Consider the following 15,621-nt stretch of genomic DNA (forward strand, 5'->3'; position numbering starts at 1 on the left):
TAAACTAAAAAAATATATTTCAGTCATGTCAAGTTTTGTACCTAGTTTTTGGCTGTATGGGTTATGGTACCCTTTGCCTCCTCAATGAAACGAGGGAATAAACAAAAAAAAAATTACCTACCTAGTTTTTTTTAATGACGTTGACGTTAATGTTGTGAAATCTCAAGAAATTATTTTGTAAAAATCACTTGATTTGATAATCTCATATTTATACATAGTTTGCCTTTCTAAATTGGTAAGAACTATTTTCATACCAACATATATAATTTCACTCGAAAATATTAAACACAGCGAAATTCCATGTTATTGACCAACTCCACGTATCACGTATAAATACGCAAAAGAAATTCAGCATCGCTGTGATATTAGGCACTGACGTACCTACCTATCTTCGATACCATTACTAATGTTTTATTTACTCAAATGTAGTTTAACGAAAAAGAAAATATCATGTTATGTTTACTCATCAATAACACCTTGGTTTTTCAGGTAAGGAAGTAAGTCAAATAACATATTATCTGTCTGAGACACATCAAAATGTTGCGGTTCCCCAAACTGGGAGGCGATCGCAGCAGCGAGTGGCGCTGCTTGTTCTGTCTTCATGTGCGGACTGGCACTATACTATTGGGAACATGGCACTTGGTGAGTTGCTTTTTATCCTACTTCCTTTTAATATTATAAATGCAAAAACATGTGAGGATGTACTCTTTCACGCAAAATCTACTGGACGGATATTTCTGAAATTTGGTACATGGGTAGAACATAACTTGGAATAACACATATGGTACTTTTTATTCCGAAATTCCTAAAGGAGAGAATCTCCGCCGGGCGCAGTTAGTCCTATACATGGACTTATAAAAAAAGTTTTTTTTTTAAATATGTCCATGGTCCTATATACATATTTATGGACTACAATTCAAGACATGCATAATAGGTATATTAATACAGGAGTAGGAATATCATTGATGTAAGGACATTCATCTAAAACAAGATACACTGTTTTTCTTAGAAGTCACATTGTTGAATTTTGTATCAAATATTAGTTAAAACCTGTACATTTGAAAGTAAACCACTACCAACCACATAAGTTATTTCTTAAAAAATATATTTTAATTTTTAATCATAAAAAGACATAGTAAGATCATTTAATAAAAATACTTCAATCTAAATGCCAGTTCCTTAACCACACCTTAATATTTGTGTAATGTGATGAGTAAATATAAACTTTCAATATATATACATATTATGTACATGTGTTTTACAACAACAAATAGTTACCAGTTGAGTGGATCTTTGTAATAATGTGACTGTATTATTCAATAGATGCTGCACCTCATAGCCCTAGGTTTCCTAGCTGCTATAGTTCGTGATCCTCGGCTGCTGGATGAATTGGAACGTGATGGCTCATCCGTTGCAGACTGGAGTGATGTGGGCAAGCCAAACAATGTGCTCCCTACCCCCCTGTCTAATGTGGAAGCCCCTCCTAGCTCTTACCCTCAACATTCCACTCAACCTCGAGACCATGGACTGATATACCGTAAGTTGTCATTGTTTTAATTATTTTCCTCAATTATTAACTTACTAGATATTGCTTGCAGTTCCACCAATGGGAGGCAATATTTGACCTCATGTCATTAACTATATCTATTCCAATTTTGGTTATAATCGGTGCTGTGTCATGTTGACTGGCATCACTGAATGTTTATCAACCAATCTTGACCATTCTATTTGGTATTGCAATGACAAAAAATTGTAGTTAATTAAAAATCTGTTTTTTTTTCACTGTCTTGACATACTGTAGGTACATACATATTCTGGCGAGTCTTCTTACATTTATCATAACTAATAATAGAATACTGCAAGTTTATTTGCAAATCACATCTATAAACTGATGCATAACACACTGGCATGGCTCAAAAAATAGAATACACATTTTTGTAATAACAAATTGCAAATGTGTGCCATAGATGATGTGGATGTGGGTGCACTGGTTACAGTGTGCACCCTGACCATCACGCTCATGCTGATCTACGGGGCGGCCCGAGGCAAGCCTGCTCACCTGCTGCCTTTCTTCTGCCTGCAGATATTTGACTTCGCTATCACTGTGTAAGTAATCATCATTAACACATAATAACAACAATTTTCATAGAATCCGCACCACAAAATTCCCGCGGCAACATGTGGAAGTATCAAATAAAAGATCAGGGATGTTGTTGCTTTTTTTGTCGTGACGGTAACTTTATTCACAGATTATTATGTACTAGCTGATTACCTGCGACTTTGTCAGCATAGAATAGTTACTTTGTCAGCATAGAATAGTTACGTTAATATATAAACAAAAAACAAATCATTTTTTTTTTTTGGCAAAAAATCATCGTGCATGTAATCATTGTAGTTTCTACTGAAAGTTTATCAAATGCTCATGCGTGACTGTGTGTATAATGTAAGTACATAACGCACCATTGCACAGCTGATATCAGCCAATATGACTCAATTTAAATTCAATGTAGTGATATGTGGAAATTCAGCCAAAGGGACTAGTGATATGTGTCGTTTTGAATTGAAAAATATTCTAAAACTAGCAGGCCGTCTTGGAATAATCACAATAACACTTATTTACAGTATTTTAAATAAAACATATTCACATTCAAATACTTCAGTTATTTGTGAATGATAAACGATCAACGTATTTTGAATATAATAATAAATACGAAATTAATAATTTAGCCCGAGGACAGCGTAAATTTTTTTACATTAGAATGTGTTTTACGACTGGTTGCTGCTGTTTGAAAAAATACTATAATGGCCAATTATTTTTTTATTATAATGTATGTTAATACTGGCAGCGCTCCGGGGCTACGCTCCAATGGGAATTTCGGGATAAAAACTACCCTATGTGTTATTCCAAGTAATATTCTACCCGTGTACCTAATTTCATAATAATCGGTCCAGTAGATTTTGCGTGAAAGAGTAAAAAACATACATACACACAAACATCCTCACGAACTTTAGCATTTATTATATTAGAAAGATAAGGCTATAATAGGTCGCTCTTAATATTGGTATCTCGTTATTTTATGTATACGGCACGTAAACAGAATACAGATAACACAGTATATCACAGTTGCATTACTAATCCCGAATCCGTATAATCTATAGATGAGCAGTTATACTAGCCTTGACCACGCGAAGAAGTAACAGATTAGATCAATCTAGATTAAACTACAACATTCTTTCCACGGATTGGGATGGGTTTTCCGTCCGAATTTATGTACGACTGCAATCACGTCCTTTTAAGACTAAACCAGAGACTATACTTCAACGCAGGTGTGTCACGGAACTAAATTCTTTTCTATAACCTAAGTACAGAATACATTCTGTGCTTCCGAATCTGTAGTGGGCTTAGATGTTTATCTATATATGTATAATGTTATTAAATATTGAGTTAGTATCCTATAACACAAGTCGCGAACTTACTTTGGGGTCAATTCAAACAGGTATGTGAGATTTGCGATATGTTTATTTATTTTACTAAATTTTGGTTCACATCCCAGACTGACAGCCACCGGCTACCTATGCTACTTGCGTTCGATCCACCGGCTGGTGGCGGAGACCCGACGGGTGCCGTGGCGCGCGGAGCTGCTTCAGCTGCCGGCGCCGGCGCTGGCGCTCGTGGTGCTCTCGGCTTTCCTGCTCGCCGTACTGCTCAAGGTGATTCGTCATTCCCTAATATAATAAACATTTGTACGAATACAAATAACAATAAAAACTAAAAAATATTACGTCAGAAAAAATAATTACAAAAACAAAATTTTATTGTATAAAGTACATACACAACTAGAAGGCGGACTTATACCATGAAGGGATATATCTCTGGTGTGTATGTTTACACAAACACTCTTCCTTCCAGTCAACCAGCGATAGTTTGAGAGGGTTATTTACTCAATATCCTTATATTGAGTAATTAACCTTTTATTTGTAAAACATTAATGCTACCCTTGTAGCATTAATGTTTTACAAATAAAAGGTTTGGATAAGACAATATGTTTGCATTGATGACAACATGTCTTCGTGGTGTCACATCTCGGCTGGATGCCTCAAGGTGGCGTGCTTTCTTCTTTATTGTTTGCTCTTTTTATTAATAATATCACAGATAATCTTCGGTCTTCCTACCACTTGTACGCCGACGACTTGCAAATTTATTATCACTCCTCATTAGATGACTTTTTTTTTTCAAAATTGCGTTCGCACAATCCCTTCTTCTTCCTCTTCTTGATTATGCTGACACTTGTTTCCTTGACCTCACAGAAGAACAGCTGAACAAACTTGATCGCCTTCAAAATATTGCCATCAGATTCATTTTTGGGCTCCGTAGATGCGATCATATCTCTATCTTGAGCTCCCAACTTGACTGGCTCCCCATTCGGCTTTGCCGTAACATGCATATTGTATCTATGCTTGTTTAACCCTTATTTCCCTCCATATCTCAAAGACCGCTTTAAATTTCTAATTGATGATAGTAGCTCTTCTCGTAGTCTGCATAGCACGGCTTCACTGAGACTTAGAGTTCCTGTCCACAATTCAAAAAAATTCTCTAAATCTTTCTCTGTTCAAGCTGTACGACTCTGGAATGCTCTACCCCTTGATATCCGTAATGCCCAAACATAAATATATATAGAATATAGTTGAGTTAGTATCCGATAACGAATTTGGAATCTACTTTGTCCATAGATATTTATTTTAAGTATTGTTTAATTCCTAAACAAACTTTCTTTAAAGTTACGTACGAGTAACCAAACTAATTATACCCTTTTTCAAGGCTTACTGCATCAACATAGTGTGGCGCTGCTACAAGTACCTGACGATGCGCGCGCACGCGCTCCACAGCATGACGCCGTTCGTGATCTCGGAGAGCATCGTGGCCCCCGCGCCCCCCTACTCCGCCCCCGCCCCCGCCCCCGCCCCGGATTATTCCAGCCTGTTGCCTGACTACGAGGAGGCTGTGAAGCAAACCCCGCCGCCATCTTATCGCGCTGCTACCCTTATGGCCACATCTGACCCAGCTATCACTACCGTGAGTAAAATTTATGGATGATCTGATTTTTTTTCGCGATTTATCATGGACTGAGCATATATAAAAAATAGATGTGTAAAAATGTATTACTCTGTATACTTTGAATCACTTAACTGTGGGCAAAATGCGGGTTTGCATTTGACTTCTCACCATTTAATCGATTCGAAGTGAGACGCAGCGAACCAATCACATTGCGCCATTGTATCGCAACGACAACCACAATGTAATGTGATTGGTTCGCATCATCTTACTTCGAATCTATTCGATGATGAGAAGTGAAATGCAAACCCACACTAACCCTTCTGACTGCGTATGACTGACGCATCAATGGTTTCGCAGCCGGAGACCCCGCCCCCGGAGCCGCCGCAGCCGGCCGCCAACACGGTGGTGATGTTGCCGCAGCACGGCACGCAGGCCCGCGTTTGAATCTCACAGGCACTTTAGTTTCATTGTTACGCGCTTTGGAAACCATCAGGCTGGAGTTCCAATTATAGTCTGTTTTTAATGTAGGCAGAAAACTTGTCAACGCTAAGTTTAGATTATTATGTATAGTCTGATTCTAATGTGAACGAAAAACTTAGCAGCACTGATTAATATTAGTTCGGTGTAATCTGTTTCTAAGGTAGACGGAAAACTAGTCAACGCTGAGTTTTTAGATTAGTATGATATGACGACGATAAATGATGTGTGCTATCCCACACATAGTGTAACCCAGAAGAACAACCAATTACCTTTACAAAGTGTTATTATCTACGAGGCAGATATACTTGCGTTGAAACTTATAATATTGAGTAATTAGTATTTCGTCTACATTAGAAACAGATTGTGATTGCGTTTTATTTAATATTGTGACTATTATAAACCATTGCGTTCGATGTCGCCCAAAGCACGTGTCAATGCAACCAATCTTGACAAAAGCAGTAATTGGTTTATGCAGGCTATATTTAGCTAAACTGTACGGGAAGGTATGTACATTTTATACAAAACATTTAAAAAAATCTGTTATTGATTCGTATAATTTAATTTTGAAAAGTAACCTGTTTTACATTTTGTTTCAACTTGAGAAAAATCTTGAAGTGTATACATATTCCCCTACTACTTAGTAAGCTTTAGGAAATATACTGTGCTTATTCCAATTACTGTATATAAATCTAACAATATTAATTGAGACTATTTTTAAGGGCATAAGCTTTTTCTCCTTTTTTATATCTCAGAATTATCTAGCATAGATGTGTTTCTGTATTTTTTATTCTATACTAAAAGTGTTTCTTTTTGCTTTCTAAATTATCCGTTTAAATAACTTGTCCTTATAATAGTTTATATTGATTTTGTCAGACTATTTGCACTGGAGATGGTTTAACAAATAAATTACTATTTCACATACGAATTTTAACCATTTTTTATTTATTTATAAAAAAATGGACCCATTTCATAGCATTGATATTAGACATAAAATTATAGAAACCTGTATATTTTTATCCAAATTCATCATTAATTATACGCTAAAATGCACGAATATGTATTTTGTCTTATAGATAATTTGCATACTCGCCCTTTTTTATATTTTATTTAGTCTTAACTATTATGACTGCCTACAGTACCTTTCTTTCAACTGATTAAGTTGAACAGTAGAACTAAAAGATCTATTAGTTCTGCTTCCACTGAACTACGAGGAAAAAGGTCTGGCAGGAATTATTATTATTCTATTTTTAATCACTGATCATAAAGTGTGTTGTACAATTGTCTAGTGCCATGGCGTTGTGTTTGAAAATTTTATTTTTGTATATTAAAAAATCAGTGGTATTATATTCCTTTTAATAAATTTACATACTGATTTATTTCTACCCTATACATTTGTGGTCTCAGCAAATCAACTATATTTCCTATAGTAACCATTCAAATCGTTATAAAGCATTTATGATACCATTTATTTATATTATATATTGTATAAAATATATACTAATTAAAATACTTGCTGACATTCCCAACATACTATTTGGGCCTTTTAATATTTAAATGTAAGATATTCTGTCATTGTAGGTACATAATTTTTTTTTTAAATAAGCATATTCTTTTCATAAATGCTTTTCGTATGTGCCAGTATTTTTCTGTTTTTTTTTTTTAATAAAAAGTAAACCATTTATTTTATGATTGATATCAAGATTTGCGCCGTCCATTCCCATTCTTAAATTCACTGAATTTACTTAATAATCACGTGTTCCTAGTATTGTAAATATTCAAGGGTGCGTTTTTAGATAATCATGTAGTTTTTGATGAATAGCGATCATAGTTGATGGTATTTGAAAAATAAATGTCGTCGGCCTAGTGTGGGTTATTTATAATGCCAAATTCGTTATCTGCTTATTTATGAAAGCGTTAGTAATAGCCTGATTCAATTTGCAATTTTGTATTTCCCAGAAAAAAATCATCAAATAAAATTTACCCCATAAAGTCATATTTGCCCATTAACAAGCTTTTATTTTTTTAAAATAGTAAAACGTTATTATACCTTACGAGAATTTGTCTTATCTTAGATAACTCACGCTAGGGCTTAAAATCGTTGTCAAAACATACATTAAAATGCCAAAATCTATGGTGCCTTAAATACATTGCATAAACGCATCCTTAAATTGTTAGATGGCTAATTGTTCGGAACATGAAAGCATTCGATTATAAATCATATTATAATGTAATGAATTAGATCGCTTCTAACTGCTGCTTTGACATGATAAGAGATCGTGAGTAGTTTCATTGTGGCCTAAAATTGAGTGATTTGTGAGTGTAGTAGTTGTAAGGTTCAGGCAGACTAACGACAGTGTGTCGCTGACAAGTCGCTCGTGTGCTTGAGCCCTAAACGTTATGATTTGAAGTCAAATTAATTACAGAATTAAAAAGCTAATTTTATTTTTTCAAATACATATGCTCTTATATAAGCCATGATCTGTTTATTAGAGTGTAAAGTGTCTATAATATGTATCTAATATTTATTTATTTATCTATGTATGTTGTCGCGTACGTTCTGTCGTTCTGATGTACTTGTACTAACATCTCATTACACTTATGTGTACTTTGTCATATTAATGTTATTACGCCGGTAAATTATGACTTTGAAACGTAACGTTTAAAAGTAAAATGTTAGCTATTGTACTTAGATACTGAGATAGATTTTTTGAACTGTTGGTTTGTGGGATTAGAAATTTATCAGTCTGTCAATTAATTTCCTAACTTTCTTGATAAACGAAGTAATGTACCTAACTGTAATCAAATCTGTCGATAAATTCTTTTTTCGGTGTGCTTATGTAAGATTGTCATAGGAATGTATTGTATTAAATTATTGACTATGTAAGATATCAAAATTTTAAATAAATCATAATAATACTTTAATTGTATTTCATTACATATACAGTACCATAATATTCTTTTAGTATGCCTAATATGTTTACGTTCATGGAAAATTTAAATATGTAATTTGAGAACAGTATAAAACAATAATACAATAAACTGCTGAAAGAGCAAATAATTAAATGTTATTTGCCGGGATGGTATCCGTGACGGGTTTTTATTTGATGTTTTCATACTCAATATACTTTATCAGCCGTAGCGTGACAATTACGCCAATACATTAAATGGAGCTGAAAATTATTCTTATAAATTCTCGCCATAAGCTGAGCACATTAGCGATCTCTAGTAAGAAACATACCATTATCATAAGCCGACTATTCCGACTGACAAAAGACAAAGAAATAATTGCATTCCTCTCGATGCTTCGGAAAGGTCACTTTGTCGACCGCAATTTACAAACAAACCCGGCGCATGCGCGCTGGCGACTCGTGTTAGTTCTGCAGCCCCATCGCACGCGGGTCAACAGTGCTAAGCCGGGACGCGCGCCGCCTCGTGCATTCTCTATTTATATCGACGGCATCCCCTCTGCCCCCTCGGTACACGCATGCGCAATGCAGACTTGAAAACACCGAAAGTGAAAATTGCACATCACGTTTATAATTACAAAACGCTATTTAGAATAATACTACATGGTAAACGCAAGTTAGTAGCGAGTGAGATTGGCATCAGCCGGCATTCTGTCGCAGGATGGCCGATGGCCGTCCGGCACTCGGCATTGCGGTAATCCTGCGGCATACATCAGCTGAGCCGGCCGGGGGCGCGTGCTTGTGACGACGTTTGCCAGAGCCGGCGCAATGGCGTCCACCATGCAGCTGGAGTTCACGCAGGCCATGACCGACTTCAAGACCATGTTCCCCGACATGGACGACGACGTGATCGAGGCGGTCCTGCGAGCAAACCAGGGGGCGGTGGACGCGACCATCGATCAGCTGCTCGCGATGAGCACTGACAACCAGAATGAACGGCTGAGACTCGAGATGGAAAGAGTAGAAAACTGTACACCTTCAAGAAGCAAAAATAGGAAATCAAAAACAGAAAATGGTGAAGACAGTGATACTGCTGCACTTGTGTAAGTTATCAAATCTTTATAAGTTTTAGCTGACTACAAGCAAGTGATATTGGCATCACTTATTCTGTATTCTACTTGCCCAAACCTTACCCAAACACACAGTGCAATAAGAGTAATGTATTACTTTATTATAATGATATCATGGGTGAATTTACATAACGCACATTAGTCAGCTCTGTCCACTTTAAACTGCGACTGCGACGTTCTTCGCCACGAACCGGAAATAAGACAAGTGACATAATTTTTCTGACCTTTCGGACTTTACGTCGTTGTTTGGCTAAACTAATAAATAATTTGTCATATTAATTCATTTCTTGAAAAAAGAAACTGAGTCAACTTTTGCAAAAGTTTTCCAGGCAATTTTAAAAATATTCTGGATTTGTAAATGGTCGTTCCTTGCCCACAAATTCAAGTGAACGAGAAAAGATCCGGTAATAGGTACCTATTACCGGATCTTTTCTCATTTTCACAAACCAACAGATTAACATTACGAATGGAATGTCCTCCCTCCTCAATAATTTATTATTCGAAATTACTATGTAGATGCATCGACATGTGTCATACATACACTCACACACAACCTGAACACAATTGCAATTGCAAAGGAATTGGATCGACCTTGATACATAAAACTACTTTCGTTGTCTTTTTCGCTTTCAACACTCCCTAAACGCCCACACCCCATTGTTTAATAATGGTATCTACTAGATAACTACCTGCTGATATTAATATCCACGGCCTGATAGAATAAGAGATAAATAAGTAGCGCGATGCTGCCCAGAATAATAGGGCGACTAAATAAAGAGTACATTGTGAATAAAATAAGAACTTTATTCTCGGCTAGAGCGAAGTAGGTACCTAATATTGACATACATAGGTATTGTATACCTTTAATTTTATTTTAAATCAAATTGATTTATGACGCTGCTTCTTCTCTCTGATAATCGTTATAATTGTCATGATGGACCATACATATTTTTCTTCATATCTACGTAACGTTATACCTACCTACAGATGATGCTCTAGTTGTTTCGCGAGAAATTCCCGCTAAACAATGTTACCTTTTTTTTATCGCCTTTGTTCTGAAATTCCCTTTAGATCGCTAAAGGGAATTTCCGAATAAAATTGTATTTACCTATAATAGATAACCATTTCATGTTAAAATCAATTCGTTGGCACCATAGCCCTCGAAATCTTAACTAATCTTAACTTAAAAGGGCTTAACTTTTAACTTTCTATATGGCTATATTTATGTAGGTAGCATGGTCTGTTTTTTTTTTATTTTAGCTAATAAGAATAACCAAATTTATTAAATGGATTTATTCTGATATACATATTATATAGACTTCTTTATTCTGATATACATATTATATATGCTTTGCATAGTAATTATATCTATTTCTATATTCCAGAATGTATGTACCTATCTAGCTAGGTAGGTTCGTCTTATTTTTGTCGCTAGCATGTTTTGCCCGCATTCCAGTATTTACCGCGTCATGCTTCACGCACATGCATTTGCATGGAAACTAAACAAGTTCCGTACTTATTACAGTCCATGTGAAAACGGCAACCGCATAAAAAACTTCTAACGAGAGTGCTCTAAATACTCAGAAGGATAACATTTATTTAACACTTAGGTAACAACTAGGTTGATGCCTACTTATTTATCTACTGACTGCGATATTCATCATGGTTTTGTTAAACTGTCTCGTCATGGGCTGCTTATCCGAACAGCCTGTGTCATGCCAAAGTGTCACATAACAGAAGTTTTACTGTCAACAGTTTCATTACTTTATTAATGAATAGTGGTCGACAGCCTCATGGACTGTGTTCAATTGATAAGGCCTAGTAAAGAGAAATATATATTTTATTATTGCAGAGATGTAGATGACGATTCCATTCCACTTGCGGTCCGGAGAAAATGGGTGCCACGTATGTTGGGACCTCTACCGCCTATGTTCCTGCGGATCCCCCCTAACACGGACGCCAGAATTGACCTCAGTCTAGACATGGACGACGACAAAATAGCCACCTTCCTTCAGAACGAGGAGTTCATGGCGGAACTTAGGTGGAACCAGGAGTTTATGGCAGCATTGGACAGCGAACAAGGACAGAAAACCAAATGCCATGATGACGAAGCTGCCTTTAAGGAAAGGCTGAAAAATATGGGCAAAAGTAAGTTTCTGATAAACATTAGCATCTAACCACTCTCTCACACACTGTTGTATCTAATACTATTACGGCTACCTAGTAATAAAATTTGCACTAACCTATCGATTGTAGTTTCTGCTACTTACTGGCAAGCTTTTGCGGTTCGGCGACCGATTGTCATATACTAGCTGCACCTGCACCTCGGGGCGCTACTCCCGTAAGGATTTCTGGATTATTTTAAGACCTATAGAAGCAAGTGACATTTTGTTAAACGAAAGCTATAACTAAATAAGCACCTATTACTTCTATCTCAATTCATTGTTTCCAAAAAAAATCGCTACAATATTTCCTTAGACTACACTCGATTTAAGAACATAATATTAAGTATTATAACTGTATTATAAATCCAATAAAAGAACGTTGTAACGTATTTGTTCAGTGTCCCGAAAAAAGTTTGCCCAACTTTCTCGGATGTTTTCCCGTGGGGGGTCTCGGAAGAGCGCCACCCGCGCCCCTCCGCGCGGCCCCCCCGACAGCCTGCTGCTACAAGAGGAGCACAGTGACGAGGAGGACCGGCCCCACCAACATTCCAACGTATAACGACGTCGTGCTTCGCGCAATGAACTTATGATGAAAAAAAACCTGGTTGCCAAAGCGAGAATTGATTCTGATCTCCAAAATCATTGGGAGGCATGGGAGGCCAATGTATTTATTAAGCGATTGCGAGAGCCTTAGCTGAAGGCCTTATAGGAAGTATCACAAGGTTCCGATAAGACTGGGGTTGTTTAAAATGGATAGGTATGATTTTGAACACACAGATGTTCCTAATCGCATGGATCGGAAAGCAAGGCTGACAAAGATTTGTATAATATAAATGTGTAAGTCTATTTTAGATATGTAAATACCTAAACTGGTTGTTTCAATGAATAGACGTTCGTTTTAAAGACAAATTTAGATACCGTTAGCTTATTAGTTATCTCGCCCGACTGATCCCGCAAACTGTAGTACGAATTGCAACTTAGAGTGATATGCACCATTATCCCCCGGAAACGCACGCCCATCAAATTAGGTTCCATTTGCACATAGACCATTCCAGATGATGTAACCACAAACCGCGATTCTATCTATCCTGAATTTCTGGTATATGTATGACCTTTCGAAATTTATTACTTACGAGACTTATGTTTAAATTAACTTAAATAATAGGATTTAGGGGGCCTTTTGCTTAAAACTTCCTTGATTCTATTGAAATATTAAATGAATACTAATAAAACTCTTGTTATTTCTTGAAAACTTTTTTGAAACTGTAGTATCTGTAGACTGTCCGACTGTTCAGTAGTATATTTGGTTCCTTTCTTAGCTAATCTCGAATTAAGAAAATAATTTATTTATATAACTATTATATAATAAATTTATTGTTGTAGGTCGATTTATGTTTTATTTACAATCCTATTTAAGAATTATATCAAAAGAAGTGATTGGGTACTTAGCGGATTGGGAATCATCTTTTTGTCTAATTTTAGGGACTTCATAATTTACGTAACGTTGTGGCACGTGTTTAATACTTCGATATTTTAAAATAATGCGTTTCATAATGTACCAAACCTTCATAGATATTATTTTATAATTCACACAGGTAAAAGCAAAGTGGAGTGACGGCATCGCAATTCAACAACATTTTTGTATCTATTTTAAGAATAAGTCCTTAAACCGTTGACTTGCGTATGTTATAGTGTCTTAATTGTGATTAAAAAGTAAAAAGTAGGGTCTCTTATATAACTTGAACATCATCTATTTATTGAGAAACTAACATTCTTAGGTATAAAGTTCCCCTCCACGCATGGACATATGAGGTTACTTAAAAGAGTAATCGTGCGCAGCGTCCAATGTATACCTAGCATCAAAGAAAAGTGCGCTCGTCAGGGGGCGCAGCGGTGCGTGGCCGAGAGTGTCCACTATCGATGTCGGCACATTCTCACCACTGTCATAGTAACTTACTATGTGCAGATACTGCAGTATTTCCTCGTATGTATTGTCAATTGCATGTAAAGCTTGCCTAACTCATTGCAAATTCGTCGCTATTACCGCACCATAGAAATAGCAGATTTTGACATGCACTGTAAGCTCTGTAAGTATTTACTCGTATTTTAAATATCTGTGGATTTCCTAAAAACTCAATTACATAATATAATAATGATCACAAATAGCTATTAATAAATATAGCATTTATGAGGAATCTATCCTTATAATTAAAGCGATGTATTATCTACTTCTTCTCTTCACAACATAAAATAAGCTGTAGGTATAACTGAGATGGACGTTGTGCAGAGATTCTGAACGAAAGCGTGAAGACGGTTCGGCTCGTTAGATTACCATTGATATGGATATCCAAGAAAATACAAGGTAAGTATATGTGATTTTTTTATTTCTGTATATTATATTTACCTATATTTTAGAATGGAATAAAGAATGCCTAAGTACATTAGAAGTGAGCCGTCCATAGAAATAAAACGTGAAGGATAGATACCTTTTGTTCAAAAAACTACCTATCTACATTCTACAACAATCTAAAATAAAGTCAATAAAATATATATTAAAGAAAACATCCATATTATTTTTTACAAGGATATATTTAAACTAACACTACCTTTTTGTGATCTAAGTAAAAGATGCAAGTTGATGTCTTTACGTATTGTTTATCAAACTTCTTATCATTTAGGTTAAAGATGTCACAAGATATCTAGATGTGAAGCACATCACACATTTACATTTGACATGAACATAATAATAGGTAAATTATTTTTCTCGAACAGTTTTCATTTCAATGTCATGGTGTGAATTGACTGTAACATTTTGTTTGCTGTGAAAAGATAAACACACTTTGACAGTGCTATAGAAAGTTGCAGATGCGTGCATATTAACTTTCGCTTTTAAGGTTAAATAGATTCAGGGGAAAAGATTTAGTGATTCTAACGTCTAGAACGACATCTCAGGAAAGGAGATGTATATACAAAATAATTTGCATTTATTATGTTCGTCAAGAGTAAATACGAGCACCTCCAGATACAATGTTGTGGCGTTAACTTGTATTGTACACAGAGTCATTATTAAGTCAATAAAATTTGTTTGTAAATCTATCCAGATTCATGTTTCAGTTCATTATTATGCAAAGCCATAAGTTTTAAAACGTTAGTATACATCATCATCAAAATAGTGTATAACAACCCCATTGTACCGTATGCACCATGCGCCAGGTACTTCGTACCGATAGTGGAGTGATTATCTTTTATAGCTCAGAAATTGTTAAAAAACATATGTTATAATAAAATACTTATATACTCTTAAGAAAAGGAGTATCAAGATTTGTTGTAACAAAAAAAAATTACCAAGAAATCTTCTACAGTTGAGCTGTTACTTAAGAGTTTTACGATAAAATTATAAAATGAAGTGTTGATGTGACGCGTCGCTGCCGCAAGCCGTAACGTGTATGATTCTACAACACAAGAGAAAACGTAATATTCTGAAGTGTTCATGCTATTGTGTGTGACACACATTTTCCATTCTAATGGTCGGCATAAATTAATGACTGTACTTCGTTAAATAACTCTCAGTTCTCATACGCCACAATTAAATGATATTAAAAGAGGTTCTCAACCGGAAAATAATCCACAAACGACTGTGAATTATCTTGACTTTCGTTAACAATAAAAGTAGCAAATAATTGTGAGCAAGACACCACCCACTAGTATTTGTAACGTAGCAATTGTAAGTCATTGCTCTTACATCATAGAGGAACCAAACCTGCATGAAATATAACTCATGTAAAGAGATAACTGTGCGATCTATTATTGCCTCACGCTGACTTACGCAACTAAGAGCTTATCAAAACAACTATGAAGCCGCTCGCTGTGGAAGATGAGGCGCA

At 35.7% G+C, this 15,621-nt stretch overlaps 2 protein-coding genes across 3 annotated transcripts; both read left to right on the top strand.

The window, feature by feature from the left end:
- The first annotated feature begins 89 nt into the window (after positions 1 to 89).
- Positions 90 to 8,458, top strand: LOC128675025 (uncharacterized protein). Of its 2 annotated transcripts, none has more exons than XM_053754083.1 (7): positions 90 to 235; positions 490 to 642; positions 1,324 to 1,537; positions 1,968 to 2,106; positions 3,555 to 3,711; positions 4,820 to 5,074; positions 5,414 to 8,458. In XM_053754083.1, exons 2-7 carry the CDS (start codon positions 538 to 540, stop codon positions 5,498 to 5,500), a joined length of 957 nt encoding a protein of 318 aa, XP_053610058.1. In that variant the 5' UTR covers positions 90 to 235; positions 490 to 537; the 3' UTR covers positions 5,501 to 8,458. The 2 variants fall into 2 exon arrangements, with proteins under 2 accessions (XP_053610058.1, XP_053610059.1); XM_053754084.1 differs by having other exon boundaries at positions 1,998 to 2,106.
- A 464-nt stretch (positions 8,459 to 8,922) lies between these two features.
- LOC128675026 (uncharacterized protein) lies at positions 8,923 to 13,125 on the top strand. Its single transcript, XM_053754085.2, has 3 exons — positions 8,923 to 9,545; positions 11,425 to 11,720; positions 12,136 to 13,125. Exons 1-3 carry the CDS (start codon positions 9,271 to 9,273, stop codon positions 12,294 to 12,296), a joined length of 732 nt encoding a protein of 243 aa, XP_053610060.1. The 5' UTR covers positions 8,923 to 9,270; the 3' UTR covers positions 12,297 to 13,125.
- Positions 13,126 to 15,621: the final 2,496 nt, after the last annotated feature.

Source organism: Plodia interpunctella, chromosome 13 (assembly GCF_027563975.2).
Source record: "Plodia interpunctella isolate USDA-ARS_2022_Savannah chromosome 13, ilPloInte3.2, whole genome shotgun sequence".
Classification (NCBI taxonomy): domain Eukaryota; kingdom Metazoa; phylum Arthropoda; class Insecta; order Lepidoptera; family Pyralidae; genus Plodia; species Plodia interpunctella.